At 42.3% G+C, this 16387-nt stretch overlaps 1 protein-coding gene and 1 long non-coding RNA gene across 11 annotated transcripts in view; one reads left to right on the plus strand and one right to left on the minus strand.

Moving 5' to 3' along the window:
• DMD (dystrophin) overlaps positions 1 to 16387 on the minus strand; it is a 2057113-nt gene that overhangs the window by 133329 nt on the left and 1907397 nt on the right. For 8 of the 10 annotated variants that reach the window (XM_041741334.1, XM_041741335.1, XM_041741332.1 and 5 more), the window contains one exon: positions 8646 to 8707. In XM_041741334.1, the coding sequence (XP_041597268.1) occupies positions 8646 to 8707 (62 nt within the window). Of the gene's footprint in view, positions 1 to 8645; positions 8708 to 14499; positions 14652 to 16387 lie in introns of those variants that run through there. The other 2 variants (XM_041741336.1, XM_041741337.1) reach the window with 1 other exon arrangement.
• On the plus strand, positions 14656 to 15909 carry LOC121483099. Its single transcript, XR_005985690.1, has 2 exons — positions 14656 to 15508; positions 15773 to 15909. It is a non-coding gene; the product is annotated as an uncharacterized LOC121483099 (long non-coding RNA).

Consider the following 16387-nt stretch of genomic DNA (forward strand, 5'->3'; position numbering starts at 1 on the left):
CCATAAGTACAATTTTTTTAGGTCTTCTTGTTTGGTGTCAATTAATTAGAACCCCTCAACACACACCCAAGGTCCCTTGATTTGACATCTATTCTTTAAAAAATTAACGACTCTGGAACAGTGCTACTCAAATTATGGTTCTTCGCAAATATGGAAGCTGGGTACGTTAGGTAACTTTTGCAGCAACCTGTCATTGCCATGACATCCAACTGCGTGATCAATGGGTTCATCCAGAACAGGGCACAAATCAGGCTGGGTGTTGCTGAACTGGTGCAGCTGAGTGACATGTAGTGTGAATGCATACCGGTCAGCGTCAGCAGCATCACCTGCAAGTCTGTAATGTCCTATATACGTTTTAAAAAACAAAACGATTGCCCTTCATCTGTTTGAGAAGCAGTGCTCTAAAACGGACAGCCTCTTCCCAGAATGAGAAAGCCAAATACCGCCTTTCCATCAAAATAGATACTTGATAAAGAATATGTACATAAATAAATATATGTGTGCCACACATGCCCATGCTTGCACATACACACACTCAGATATAACGTATGTCCCAGTTACGTAAGCTTCAATTTATGAGGGGGCACGAGGCCTTCCCTGGAGTTATGCAAGGGATCAGGACTGTAGAGTGGCAAATTCTGAAACATTCTCACAGAATATCACCAATTCATAAATAAGCTAATGATTCATCCACTATGTCATGAGATAGTCTTTCAGAATATTTTTAGGTCATTTTATTACTACCGTAGAGGGTACAGGCTTTAAAAACTCACTATCTATTTTATGTGAGTGTTCTGACTGTTCCGAATCTCTTTCCAGCAAAATTGCAGCTCCCGAGAGACGTACAGAGGTAATCAGACTTGTGTGCTTAAAAAAGAAATATTGGAAGTGTCTGAATAAGAGCAGACACGTTTTTAGATGCCTTTACTCCGTGTGCAAAAATCTTCTTCTGCAGACCCAGCTACATAAAATTGTACACATCCAGCACTTTTTTCAGAGCTGCAGGTGTAACCTTAATGCTCCTCTTATTTGGATCAACTAAACTACAATTTGGCAGCTCTTTTAAATTGTAAACCAGTCTGAGAGAGAATCTTTTTGAGTTTCCTCTCTGAAATAAGCTTCAGAAGATGCAGATCGGAAGTATCTATTTATTTATGTTCCTCAATTAGAAGCTTTAAATCAAGTTGTTTGAACGAGAAAAAATATTATAAAAGAATATTCCATTAAAGTGCCATAAATTTTGATTTGAAAATTACATTTCTATTTTACAAATGGGGAAAATCAATTGATTGTAACTGACATTAAAAGAACAGATTATTTCTCTTTTTTTCTTTTTATAAGCAGCTAGTAAAGGAAGAACATTTATAACAGCCTTAATGTCTTCTATTTTGCAAATCTGAGTAAATCTCCACTGCTAACTTTGTCAGCTAGGGAATAAAGAACGTCATTTGAGATTCCATAGCTTAATTATGCTGATAAAGCAGTTTTATAAATCATGCTGGGAGTAATGGATATTCCTTTGAGAATAGCAAACTAGGAGCCATAAAATGTGTGCTCTGGACCTGGTTCCTTATCTTCTACCCATATGTCAGTACAAATAAGTCAAAGCAGGTCTTGTGCCTCAGCCTGCTCAGGTCCGAAACGAAAGAAGGAAACAGCTACCCCATCCACTGATACAGTAGCATTATTTTCCAAATCAAAAATGGGAACTATACTCAAGGGGAAGGCAAGACAGATGATGTGACACAAATTAATACGAAATTCAGGTCATGTGCCAGCTATAGACCTAATTTACAGCCATGTAAGGATTAAATACAGTTATTTCTGAAAACTTTACACAGTGTAAAGTGCTATGCAAATGAAAGCACAATTATTACGAATATGATTATCCTATGATTCCCATCTTCCAGGCTGGTAGTGACCAAGAGGAATTGGAGAGATGCACACTGCATTCCCGAGACCAAACCATACTCTGGCCAGGAGTTGAATTAAAACCAGACATTCAGAGATGGAAGATTCGTTGCCCAACCTGCTGAATCAGAAATCTGAGACCAAGAAAAAGCAAAAGATTAGCCCAAGGTCACACCTAAGCTGGAATCTCAATTTAGATATTCTTTCCCGTTCAAGGCATTATGGTAGGAGAAAAACAAAATACAGAAGGTTTTTAATACTTAAGGGTTTGGAGACAAGAGACAAGGAAAAGAATATGCTAAATATTGAGCAGCCTAGTTGAGAACAGTTTACATAATATGCTGAGAAAAGCATGAGGACAAGCTCCCGATGCAAAAGGAATTCATAGTCGTTCAGAATCCCGCAGCTCCCAACTGTAGAGCATCCTCTGGAGGGAGCGCTTAATGGAATGTTCGACAGAGAGGGAAAGCTTGCAGACCTCAACGGTATTCCCTCCTCATGGACGACTGAGGAAAGAGATTCAGGGTTTCTATGGAGTGTTCCTAACTATCTGGCCAGCTGTGCTCATTTATTAATAATGCTACTCATGTAACTTGACGAAGCTCTTAGCCTCATGACTTAACTGGGAATTGATTGGTGCTCTTAACTTGTACTGCTGAAGAATCCCACCGGCCTCAGACCCACCAGACCCTAAAACAAAGCCCTCATTTTATTTTATTTTTTAAAAATATTTTATTTATTCATAAGAGACACAAAGAGAGGCAGAGACATAGGCAGAGAGAGAAGCAGGCTCCCCGCAAGGAGCCCGATGTGGGACTCAATCCCAGATCCCGGGATCAGGACCTGAGCCAAAGGCAGACGCTCAACTGCTGAGCCACCCAGGCATCCCCAAAGCCCTCATTTTAACATTCTAAAGCTCTTCTCAGGCAACAGATGCCAGGCTAAGGGCCACGTGTTGATGGACTGTCTTCAAATCACAAGAGTTTTTAAGACCACTTTCCCTATGATTGCCTAAAACGCTCAAAATCCATTTCTAAAAACTGACAGCTTTCGTATCATTTGGGTGAACATCATGCTGGAGAATGGGTTGCAAAAAATTTTTTTAAGATTTTATTTATTTAATTATGGGGGGGGGCACAGGCAGAGGAAGAAGCAGGCTCCCTGCAGTGAGCCTGACGGTGAGTCACGCCCTGGGCTGAAGGCGGCGCTAAACCGCTGAGCCACTGGGGCTGCCCCTGAGTTGCAAATTTTGAGCGACAAGATCCTTCTAAAGCATGCTAGAACCGCAGGGAAGGATGACAACTGATCCTCCTAGAGAAAACCCTGGAGGTTAAAGGGGCTGCAATGCAGAAAAAGGAAACTGCAATAAGTGACATCAGATCATATGGGGCATGTGGATTTTAGCAAATGGTTTGGAATACTCAGCTAACCCCTAAAGCTTCACGATTCTCTTTTCATATTATCTTATTTTTACCCACGAGTCCCCGTTGCAAACTGCTCTTCCTGTCCTGTACCACCACGATCACTAATGTAAACACCTCACAATGCAGCTCCGAAGGGAACCACGGAGAGGACTACCTGATTCTCTTGTATTTATAATTAATAGATCCCAGTAAGAGAGACTAAGCAATACCTACTTCGAGGATCTCTGAGCAGTACATATTATGGGGGTGAGGGCTTTTTAAAAGAAATATTTACTTAAAAATTTTAGTGATGAACTTATGCACCGAAACATAAATCATGAGAAAAATGACAGGCTTTTTATCATTTAATGGCACTTCACATAAATCAGTCTTATATTAATATTTCAAAATAAATCCTGGAGCACATCACTATCTAACAGCTACTGATTTTGTAAACGGCTTTTGGAGCCTTAAAGACTTGTAGCTTTTGAATTGCCAAGATAACATAATGGAACAACAGTCTTTTCGTTATATTTGTAAAGATGCTAAAGGAAATCTGAAATTCACCTCACGTATCAGCTAGATTATTGCTTCTAAGAAATGATGAAGAACACGCCTTTTGAACAACAAACGGATGGCCCAGCGAGTCTTGTAGGAAATATCTCAAGATCCTCTGTACTCGGTAACCACTTGCCTCACTCTGCCTGTAAGACACCGACGATGGGTGGCAGGATCTTTTCCCTGTTGTTTGTTTTCTAGAATATGCAGTTTTAAAAATAGGAATGATTCAACTTTTAGAAATGCGTTTGTCTGCAGAGTCAGCCAAAGGTGCTTCTTGAAAAATTATGATCACAGCAAGTTCAGGAAACAACCTGCTTCACCTCAGCCCAAAGTAAGAGAAAAATAAACAAAATTCTTAGACATGTTGGTCCCATGCCCTCATTACAAAGATAGGAATACTAATAAGGCCCATGTAAAAATATGTATGGGAAACTTAGTTTTTTTTTTTAATTTACCCCTCACCCCACCACACTGGGGGCAGAGAAAAATGCTGAAAGAAAACTGTTTTTAGGTTGTTCTTATTGATTTCCTCCTTGTGAAAACAAGACCACACTTTTGCCAAACTGTTTATGTTGCATAAAGAATTTTCTGGAGACCTTCCAATCCTCAAATTACTAATGATTGTCAGGTTGTCACATTGTGAACATTTACATCATTTCTTTATTATGCCTTCTCTTGTATTAGTGTGGAAGTCTGACAACTTTTCCCCTTTAAACTTAGAATTTTGAGGGGCAGGTACATAGTCTATAAAGTAAGGTGAAAACGCAAAATATTTTTAACATTTGATAAGAGTTCACTCCAGAAAGCTGTGTTCGGTCTGTTAAGAATAATTTAAAATGAAATCTCTAATTTTTTTTTAAACCAAAAAGTTTAGGCATGTCTTCTCTACCACTAAGAATTTTTCGGTCTGCTCTTTTGTGGAAGGACATATTTAGAAACTAAAACACATGAGGCGATCTCTTGGTGTTAAAAGTTACCTGACAAAGTCTGTGGGAATCAGGGTACTTAAACATAAATTCTATACAGACATATGTGATGTTGGGGCGGGGGGAGGTTTGTGAGTGGTTATTGTCACTTTCCTGTCGTGGGTTCTCACTGGTGAATTGTTACAGCCGTAGGGACACTAAGGAAGGCGGTAATGATGAAGAATCGTTTTATGCTAAACATCTAATTGTAAGTAATGTAAACTCATTGTAGAAAATCACAAGGAAAAGGATGAAAAAGAAAATTACCTACCATTCTGTTAACTAGAGAATGCAAATATTAACATTTGAAGTAACATCACAGCCTTCCATCAGTCAGGGCACAAATACTACTGTTATGGTCCATCCAAAACGTTGTTGGCTTTATACCAGTATTCTGTCCAGACGGCAGGCAGAGCGTGAGGGGGAACACTTGAATGCTTTGGGGAGAAGGGACATTAACAAACATGTGTTGAACGGGCTAGTGGGGAATTTGGGCCAGTTCGAGAATGGAAGTCTTCTCAGAAGTGGGCATATTTAGGAATGTGTAATATTTCCCGCATATTGTGAACCACTGTAGCTTCAATGGGGAGAACGTCTGAAACTGGGGATAGAGAGGGGATAAGCAACATCTTGGTATTTTCAACATGTCACAGACAAGAGGTTCGAGTTCTATTAGGTGAGGGATCTACTTTAAACCTGTATTGTCTAAAACATTTAACACACCCAATCACACACCAGTTTTGCTTTCACGATACCTTTCATGAACTGAGTACAGAGGAATGCTTCCAACCATTTACTCTAGAACTCAAAGCAGCAACTCGGACCTAAAGGGATACTTTGTTGAATAGCAACTATAAGCCAGTATATAAAAATTACAAAGAAATAAAAGGCTTCTTTTCAGTATGATATGCCCATATTTCAACTTCAAAACACTACACTGGGTGAGTGAGGCAGAAATAATAGTTAATCATGTAAGTCATCTCAGGGGTATAGACGTATAACAAAGAAAATCAACCATTCATCCAACCATTGCCGGTGCCCGGCAAAACTGAAAGGAACACTGCCTACCATCTATGAACCTACTACACCATCTACAGAAATGCAATGGTTTGTTCCAGAAATACTATTCAAATAACTATCTACAGGTGAAACTGTCAATTTGTACATATTTGTAGCAGGTGCATTGTAACGTACATGGGCATGCTTTACTGAGTGAATAAAATCAAGGAGATGAGTGAAAATGGTAATAGAGGACCCTGACCAAATCCCAGTGTAGCCCCAGAGAGCTGTGTAGCCCTGATAAATGGTTTCTCTGCACCTGATCTCACTGCCCTGTGAAATATGCATGCTGATACCATCCACGGTGCACAACAGTTGTGGACGTGATCCACGTGCAGTGCACACAGTGCGCTCTCAATAAATGGAAGATGTTATTGGATGCGTCACCATTTGGTAAAAGTTAGCCTAAGTAACATCTGATTGCAACAAAAACACTGGCAATTTTCATTTCAGAAAGACGTAAAACAAATGTCAACACTGGTTCATTTCCAAGATAGTTGTTATCGGCATAGCTAAGAACAGAATTTCAAAGGAGGTTGGAGCTGACCGTTTAAGACGTTTACGACGGCTGCATTTTAGGATATGTAAATTATCTCACTAAAGTTGATTTCCTCAAAGACAAAGTTTGTAATAAACGGGCTTTAAATTCCCCTGCAACTGGAGAATTCCATTATCTCTCAAAGTCAGATGATTTGCCCAAGGTCCAAAATCACGCCAGATTACTGGCTTTTAGTTTACCAGCACATTTGAATTATTGAGAAAACTTCAGAAATAAGATGATAAAAGGTGTATTTAATTCCTACTGAAGGTACAAACATCTATTCATTGATAGTTCATAATTAGCTTTTTATCAACCACGTTTGTGGTTTCTCATTACAGAGCAATTAAAAGTAAGCCAGTAGAGAATACAATGTAATGAAATGGAAATATGGCCATGGTACATTGCCTTTAGGTGAAAAAAAGCTGATTATAAAACAGCACTATCTAGCTTTTGTGAAAATGCATATACAGAAAGAAATTCTTGAAGATACCCACTGGATTATTAAACATTAGTTAACTCTAAGAGGTGAGTTATAGAGGATTTGTCTTTTCTTCTTTTTTGTTCATTAGCTTGTCTATATTTTTAAACTTTAAAAATATGAGCAATTATTAATTCTATAATAAAAAATGTTAAGTAAAAGTAAATTCAAATATTACAATGACTCATCACTGTGATTAAAGGTAAAACATCACAAGTGGACTGAGTCTATGTAAACCTGGGGTTATAATCAGGAGGCTCCCAGAAGAGTTCAAATGAGCTCTTGATCGACAGATTTCTCATTTCTCTTAAAAAAGGGAAGTCCTAAGATTACAGGGCTAGGATGGCCTGCTTGCCCAGCAAAGCTGCTGCCTATTTCAGATGAAGCCTCTATTCTCTTATTTGCCAAAATTAAGCATTTAAGTTTTCCACCTGTGATCTAAACAGTGCAGCACTGTAAGCCAGAAGCCTTCTGGGAGAGCTGAAAATGTAGCACTTAAACATTAGCTGATTCCAATTTTCTTGAAATTTTTAAAAAGTGTGTTGTGTACATATGTGCATGCATATACAACCCCCACACTCCCCACACACATACTGCTAAGACTAAAATGACATGGCATTCATTGAAACGTATTGGATATCTCTGGCCAGTAGAATTTTAAGTGACATCTTTTGTTTCTCATGCTTTTTATTTGTATTTTTCAGATTTTTTAGAAGGAACTCATTTCATGTATAGTTAGAAAAAGTCTAGGGAAACAATTTTTTGACTAATATCGCCTACCCCACGTCTCTGTAACTGCAATTCATTACAATAAGAACCTATGGCAGCAAGGCAGCAATAGCTACACACACGTATGGATATACACGTGTGCACAAGCACACACACGTGACTATTTGTCTGATCATCCTGATTCCCATGGGCATTGTCACGTAACTTTAAATCCAAAGAGTTCTCCTTGTGCCTTTTAGTCTGGAAATATGTGCATTCACAAAGAAGCAGACTTAATAAAACTGTTTTAGTGGTAGAGAAGATGTACTTTTTAATTACAAAACAAACAACTAGTTACTACATAAGATAATTCATTTCAGATTACTCTCCAAAGATCTAAAACGGTACAGAGTGGACTTTCACGAAGCATTAGGACGATGGATGTTTTTTTTTCTTTGGAGGCTGTGCGTCTGTTCAAAAAAATCCCAACTTATGATGGGGAAGGAAAATCCTCAGGCTCTCACACAAACACAAAACAAGACATAGTAGAGAAATCATTTAAATGCTCATGCTGATGACCTGACAGGCTTGGGAATTGTAAGCACTGGAAAGACTGCAGAAAATTCCTACCATGGTGGTGGTTTGGCAAAAAGCTCTGTCTTGAGTTTCGAGGGGAAGAAATCAATAAGAACAACTTGAAACAGTTTTCTTTCTTGGTGGGAAAAACAATTGCCATAAATTGCAAGTATTTTTTTTTCATCCTTTTACACAGCAAAGAAAACTACAGAGACCCTTTGGCCCTCTCAGGTATATTGAATTTTCAGGAATCGATGACATTCGAAAACTTATTTTTAAAGAAGCTCTGTGAAAAAGAAAGCTGTTAGTTTTGGGTAGAAAGGTATTATTTTCACCCTTTCAACCATCCAGTATTAGATGGAGACAACCAACAACGTGACACTACAAACTATCCTGCGAGTCCCCGGTCATTTCACCTGGCACAAACGTGGCCATGTCCTTACCTAAAGACTGGTAGAGCTCTGTCATTTTGGGATGGTCCCAGCAAGTTGTTTGGGTCTCGTGGCTAAAACAGAAAACACAGAGAGAGACTTTAGAATTTATAATGGGTAGTAAAGAAAAGGAGGAAGGAAAAGTGTGGTTTGCTTCTGATTCACTCGGCATAGTTATGTCAAAGGGCTTCCATCATGCCGTCAAGAACGTCTCTTATAAGCAGAGAGGCTGCTACCTTCACCCTCAAAAGGAAAAAGGCAACAAGAGCATGCTTTGGCAACTAGAATTTGTTTCTTTTTGGTGCCACAGGTCAACTGTGCTTCTGTTATTACCAAATGACTTGGTTATGTAATCAATGATCAAAACCCAGGATGTCTTCACCTGTCCAATGGAGACCTGTCGGAAGGGACACGGACAAGTGGTATTCAAACCTGTCAAAGAGACACAGAACATCGGTTCAATAAATAAATTGCCTCACTTCTCACTGGCTTTCACTGCCCTTGACATTTTTCCATTACTCCTTCTTCTGCGTATCCAGGTCTCATACCCACGAGGACTGCATTTCACTTCGGCCTAAGGTCTAGCCAGTGCCTGACCAATCTATCCTACCTTCCCTCTCCCCGTGTCTCACTTCTCAAGTGTCTTTTTTACTCAGTACTCCACACACCACTCCACCTTTCCCTATATTTACTTGGGCCTGAATGAAGCATTCACAGTTCTCCCCCATTTCTTGCAGTTAAGTGCAGTTGCCAGCTATCAGCTCCCGCCACAAAAAGAACAAAACACCTTTGTTCCTAATTCAGTTGCATGACTAAATCCAGGAGAGATAACCACATATACTTTTCCTCACTTTGGCCCATCTGCATAAATCACCAGAGCGTCGGATTTCCAGTTTTCAGGGATTACATGACGGGCTCTGATAGGGTAAAATGCAACCCCAAAAGTAGGTATTTCAGGAGTCCTGGGCACAGCCTATTGAGAATCTTCAGGGGAAGGGCGAGGCTGGAGAGAAGAGAAATCCTAATACGTGGACTCTTCAAGGCAAACACCAAGTGCAGATGCCTCGCCTGGAAAAAAGAGTTTGGGGAGGCAACAAGGTCAAGCGACCTCAACACAGATTTTCAAGCTGAGGCCTGGATCCTGGCTCTGTGCCCTACTCACTGCACAATCCAGGGCAAGCCTGCTCACTTGGGAGACTTAAGGGATTAGGTGACCAGCAAGTTCTGGTGCTCAATGAATGGTTGCTTTTATTATTATGTTGTCCCCAAATTAACAGCCGCTAAAAGTGGCTTTTTATTAGTTGATGACACCATCGATGAGGATCCACCTGTGGTAAGCCAGCCAAGCAAGCCTAAGGCATCTTGTAGAGAACAAAAAACACTCCATGTGAATTACCTCTGTTTGTTTGTTTGTTTGTTTAAAAAAAAACAAGTTAAAAGAAGTAATACTTCTTGTGGTTTGTAAAATATGAAAATCTGTCACAAAGCATGTGGAAATTCCCCAAACTGTACACCTTCCAAGACCATCCCCTCTGATATTGACCATCCCGTGATGGAACCGGGAAGACTTCGTAAAGAAAGTCACAAGACCATGCTCATTTGCAAAGGGCCCTTTCAGACTCTCGACATGTTCATTTCTGGTTTACTCTTCTGCAAGAGGCAATTCGCATTTGAGGAGTGCAACAGGGGCTTCTCAGGCCAGGGAATGTACCAGAGTGACGTCGGTCTTAAAGGGCAAGGAGAGCAGAAGATGCATGCAGTCCTCCGTGCTTTCGGGGGTTTTAGGAAGCACCACAACCAAGCTGGTTTATGATCTGGAGAAGAGGTGGGTGGAACTGGTACTTTATATGCACAGCACAAGGAGGCTGCAGCTTGCAGCTTCACGGAAAAAGTGTTGCTTGTTCTTGGGTGTTTTTTAGCTCAGAAAGTGATTGTGTACCAATTCTGTACACAAGTGCCCAGCAAGGAAAGACCACCCTGCATTTAGGCCTCTGTCATTTCCCAGGGCCACACATATGGGAATGCCAGGGAGAGGGGAAGGGAAAAGAAGGGGAAAGCACATGTGTCCACACATTTAGGCCCTTAATACATACATACAATGCATGATAATAAAGTCCCCTCTCCACGATGTGTGGGAGGACTGCAACATCTTCAATAGATGGCCAGGAAAATATCTGTCTGCTCTGATAAACCTCATCAGACAGAAACACAGACAGGCACTCTGAAAAGACAGCATCTGTAATGGACTTCAAGTGGGAAGAACACGGTGACTTGTACCAAACGCCATTCCCCAAGGAAAGAGAAACTTGCATACAAGGGACAGGGGGGATCCCCACATGGAGTGCAAGCAAGCTTCTTGTAGCTGCCTCTCTCCAAAATAAACCTCACGACTCTTGATCCACCAACATTTCCACCTTTCTAAGGAAATTATGCCAGTGGTTCAAAATTGTGAGAAGGACTTCCAAAATTCTGTTTTAATCCATCAGTCCTTAGCTAAAGTGTTGTTTCCTTTGCTGGAAGATAGCAGAAATTCTAAACCCCCAATTGTATCCTCACTTCACAGGTTATTAGATACTGGACCTTTCCAGGGGCTCATTTTCCCACCTACCTGTGATGCTGGAGGGTCTTGAATAACCTAGCTAAATGAACTCCAACAACAAATGCAAAAGCCCTTTACCTCCTTGCCCTCCAACATGCAACCCTTTTCTTTTTAAGCAATGCCAAGTAACTAGAAAACAGATTTGTATTTCATCTTTACAGCCTTAGTTTCACTTCAGTTGCAAACCAGAACCAAGCAAGAGAAGTGAGCGCAAGTGGAAAGAAGAAAAGAATAAAGGGTGTGACTAATCCTCGCAAATAGAAAAATAATCTCATCATCATTTAATGTTAAGAACGATTGACAACCCAGCTCCAATGACTTCCGATTCTTTGGTAACTATAAGATGAGCCAAATGTTCGCTTCACTGGATGTGGGTGTTTTCAGCATGCGGTGAATTCAAAGCCCTCGTGAGACATATCGAACCCCCAGAAGAGAAAGAGAAGATGAATATGGGCAGGAGGCCCCGGTAGGCACAAATCTGCGTGACTCCTATCCATATCCTGCCTTAAAGGACAAACCCATTTTTTTTTTTTTGCTGGTGATCAACAAAGATTTTATAGCTGTATTTATTACTCTGTGTCTATCTTCAAAAACAGGAGAGAATTCTCAGTAACTCCAGGAGATGCAGCTCAGGTCTACCTGGAATCTACAGAAAACATAGAGAGAAAAAGAGAAAAAGAGAAAAAGAGAGAGAGAGAGAGAGAGAGAGAGAGAGAGAGAGATGCTGTGCTGGGGAGCCGGTGGTGGGAGTGTGGGTGGTGCCGTTCTTGGTAAGTGTCTCTTTTTTGTATTTCACTTTTCACATCGCATCAGAAACTCGCTCTCCAACCCCAAAGGAAACTCTGAAACCTGTTCACAAGTGAACGGGTACATCTTTGTTCAGTCTTCTGAGGATAACAATATTCGACGTAGATCAAAATTCTGCATGCCCATTAAGACAGAGATGAGCTTCATAAATAATCTTTAAAAAGCTCTTAAAGTCTTTAAAAAATGTTATTGATTTTGGCCCTGATGGTTCCAAAGCCTGGCAGATATGCCTTTCCGAACAGCCTTCAAACTCTGACTTCCCCTCTTTTTCAAATATGTACAAACTCCAATAATCTCTCCCTTCCCTTTAATTCGGGTCTGTGACAGGAACCTGATGCAAATTAAAATACAAAATCACTGGATGTGAGAAAAGACCCCGGCAACACCCACTTGTCAATAATAAGAAATTAAAGCATTACTCTACTGAGCACAGGGCTGACCTAATTTCCTACCATACAATTTAAATTTTCTCTCACCTTCTTTAGTTTCAAGTAGTGCGCAAGGTTATTATAACTGCCTCAGAGCTGTTCCTGCTGTCAGTGCTGGAATAATCAGACTTATTGGAATTGCTTTTTTAGTTTCTTAAAAACAAACATTAAACACTTATAAAAAGTAACAAATTTCTACTTCTCTCGCCGGGGAAATGGCAGTTGCCTAATTAAAATAAGATTTCTTCTGCCACCACTGTTATTGGGTACTGAAAATATTCCAAACAGTTGCCTTTCTAAAAAATATCTCTCCACTACTTCCCGGGGAGGAAACTAATCGCTATGCAGCGGTATAAAAAGGTACCGTTCTCTTGCGATTTGCAGAGGATTAGAGTTTGGCTTCATATATAATCTGGAGCCCATTGATCCACACACACAAAATCATTTCCCTTTAATCTGGGGATCAGACTCTTTTTCTAGAGGAACCTTGGCATTTGCATGCTGAATGTTGAACTTGGCGTGCACTGCTGGAATATTGGCAGGGTGGGAATGGGAAAATATATTTAAAAGTTTCTGCTATCGTGGGGAGGGGGCTGGGGTGCGGGTGTCAATCTCAGCATCAGAAATCCTATTCTAGTCCCCACTTCTTGTTCCCTGGGATATTTAACATTTTATTCTGTTTGGCTCAAGCCAGGCCAAAGATGATTGCCTTGGTGATTGTGCCAGCTGTTACTTGTCCTCCCTCTATTTGCTTTTTGGGCTTAAATCCCACCCACCCTCAACTTTGGCCAAAGCAATTTCACTTCAGGGTCGTGTCCAATCCAAGATCAAACAACACTGGCTGAAACCAATTCCACGGTGATCAAGGGTCAGAGACCTTTCGCATAAGCGTGTTGTTTCATTTGGTCCTCCTGCTTCTCCAAGAGCAACTGTATCCTGCAAAGAAGGGATGTGGCACAAGGAAATAAGAAATCCAGGCAAAAGAGAAAGGGTGATGGGGGGGGTGGTGGTGATGAGAGGTGACAAGGATAACAAAGCAGGCGGACCAAGAGGAGCTTTCCGGGCTGGGGAAGAATGTAGTTTTCACCTAAAGACTTGGGTTTGCCACTTAAATCGGATGCATTTTGCTTTCATGATGTTAAAGCATTTTATAATTAATATTATGCCTCCATCAGGCAACTGAACCCTTTCAATTTAAGCCTCAAACTTAACTTCCAATTTAACGGAGATAAACAAAGTGTCCTGCCCTTTTCGTTGCCAAGATCAGATCTGGAATGACAAACTTCGCCTAAAGACCAGCACAGACACCTGGAGAAACACGAGAGAAGGACACCCAGAAATGATTGCACACTCAATCAACCCCAGAGGGCAAAGCCAAAACAAAACAAAACAAAAACCCAAAAAATAAAACCAAAAAACCCCCACTATAACAAAAACCCTTGATCCTCTGTGTCAAATCCTGGACTTCTGGGCTTTAATTGCTTTCTCTCTCCTTCCTTCCTGATTTCTGCAAGTCTTGGGGCATGGAACGAGCACAGTAGAAAATCCAACAAGGGGAATGTCAGTTGGAATCCTCGGAAGAAATCAGGCAGAAAGTTGACCTTTTGGCACTTGCGGCGCAATGGAAGGTAAAGCCTCGCGCGCCCCTTCCCTCCGCGAGGTCGAGCGACGATTTAGGAACAGCCTGTCTGGCTCACGTCCACACAGCCCGGAAAGGAGCAAGAAGCTCCCGCGGCCCCAATCCCCGTGTGGGGAACGCGCCGTCCCCTCTGGGTACGGCGAGAAATCAGCTTTATCTCTCCGAGCCCATCCCAAAGGCGAGGAAGGGGGCTCCCTGCTTGCCTGGCGCCGAGGGGGAAGCCCCGGGGACGCACCTGCAGCGGCGCAGCAAGGACCCGCGGGGGAGGCGCCCCGGCGCCCGGAGTCCGGCCGGCCGCTGCGCTCGTCCAAGTTTTGGCCGCCCGCGGTCGCCCACTGCTCGTGCCACAAGTGCACGGACTGCGGCGATCCGAGGGGGCCGTGATGCACTCACCCTTTGAGCTGCTCCCTCATGGTTGCAAGGGCTCCGCGGGCGAAGGAAGGCGCGAGCGGAGGAGTGAGCTTCCCAGAACCGCCGGGCTCCCCGAAAGTCGAGCGCCGCCGCCGCCCAGGCTCGCAGCAGAAAGCACTGCGGAGGAGCCGGCGCGGGCAGGCGGGCGGGCGGCGGGCGGCGGGCGGGGAGGGGGCGCTGCAGGCAGACGGGGCGGGGCCGGGCCGGGCTCCGCCCCCACCTAGCGACCTGGGAACCCGGGCTCCGGCGACCGGCGCCGGGGCTCAGCCTCGCAAAACGGAAAGGAAAGAGGAAAGGCCGACGGAGGAAGGGACTTAAGGTGGTCCTGGGAACCTGAAAGCCACGCACCGCCCTGCGAGCACAGTCTTTAAACCTCCAGCGAGCCTACTTGTTGCCTAAATAAATGACCTGGGTGCAAATGACCTCATTGCAGATAATTAAGTGTGCGGGCTCAGAGTTTTCTTTTTCAGAGAATCTGAGAGAGAAAAATCACAGAGTTCTCTCCCCTCACCGCTTTCCCTCAGTCGAAGATTAAAGTGGTAGGGCTGTAAGGACATGAAATTCAGGCTATGCTCGTCCGGGGCTGAACGGGCTTCTTAGGAAGCATCTGTACGTGTCTAACAGCTGTGGTTCTCAAAGTAGAGGAGGGCAAGACCGGCATCGCCTGCGGACTTTTGAGAAGTGAGGATGCCAGAGGTCCCAGCCCAGACCTACTGAATCAGAAAAGAGCACACTGAAGTTTGAGAACCACTGGCGTAGACTCTGAAGAAAACACCACCACCAATGGTGTGGCACAGTTGGTCTTTTGCTGTTATTTTCAAGAAATCTAAAAGGAAACCATTTCCAATGGAACATCTGATGGGCAAAGTGGCAGGGCCTGGACAGTTCAAATGTTGCTAATCTTAAAGTTTGCCATATGAGGAGGCAGGTTAACTATGCAAAATCATTCCAAGCCTGGGAATATTCTGCAAAGAAAGCCTTCATTAGCGCAGTAAGTTTTCGCAACCTTCACATAAGATCTTCGATTAGAGTCCCACGAGTATTTTAACATGAACCCCCTTAGTGATTTTATTGTCTCCCTTTGCTCGTTTATTTTGTTGGCCTGCTTTTCTTTTTATCTTCTTTCAACTACTTCCTTTGCACTCTCTCTTCTGGTTGATTCATTCCACTTCAGTTTACAGTTTAAAACGTGTTCCCCTTTTTTCTTTTTAAATATCCTCTTTTTTTTTTTTTGCTCCACGTTGTCTCCCCATAGAACATTCCAGCTGAAGGGACACCGTGGACACCGATCTCCCTTTACGGTCTGCGACAGCAGGACGAAAGAGACAAGAACTAAACTACATGAACACAAGAGAAAAGGGGTGCCAAGTTTCTTCATTACCCTTGACAAACCAAATAAAAATGTAAACATTATCACGGAAGACTTGTGCGTGTAGGTAGGATTGGTTTTGCTATTTTAAAGCAAATATAGCCCTTCTGCTGGCATTTTGCTTCCTAAATTGAGACTTATTAATGCTGTCTTTTAGCAATTTTGTGCCAGTGAGTGGTGGAGGCAGCTTCTATTATGGTCTGAGGGGGGCACACTAGGATTCCCTTTGGGTGAGGTTGTCCCTTGGTCTAGCTGCAGATTCTAGGTCTGCCCCTGTCTTTGTTGGGGGAGAAGGATTAGTATTCTGGCATGAGGAAGTTGTGGCCTTTGCTATTAATCAGTGACAAAATCTCCGTGTCAATGGGGCAAATCACTTAAATACTGTTTATGTTTATTTCAATGAAAAGACACAAACCTCACGGCATGGGCATTTGTACACATCAGAAATCAATCCTTTAAAGGTCTGCAACACTTGTGCTTTGTCAGGCTTCTCCTTTCTCA

This window comes from Vulpes lagopus, chromosome X (genome assembly GCF_018345385.1).
Source record: "Vulpes lagopus strain Blue_001 chromosome X, ASM1834538v1, whole genome shotgun sequence".
NCBI lineage: Eukaryota > Metazoa > Chordata > Mammalia > Carnivora > Canidae > Vulpes > Vulpes lagopus.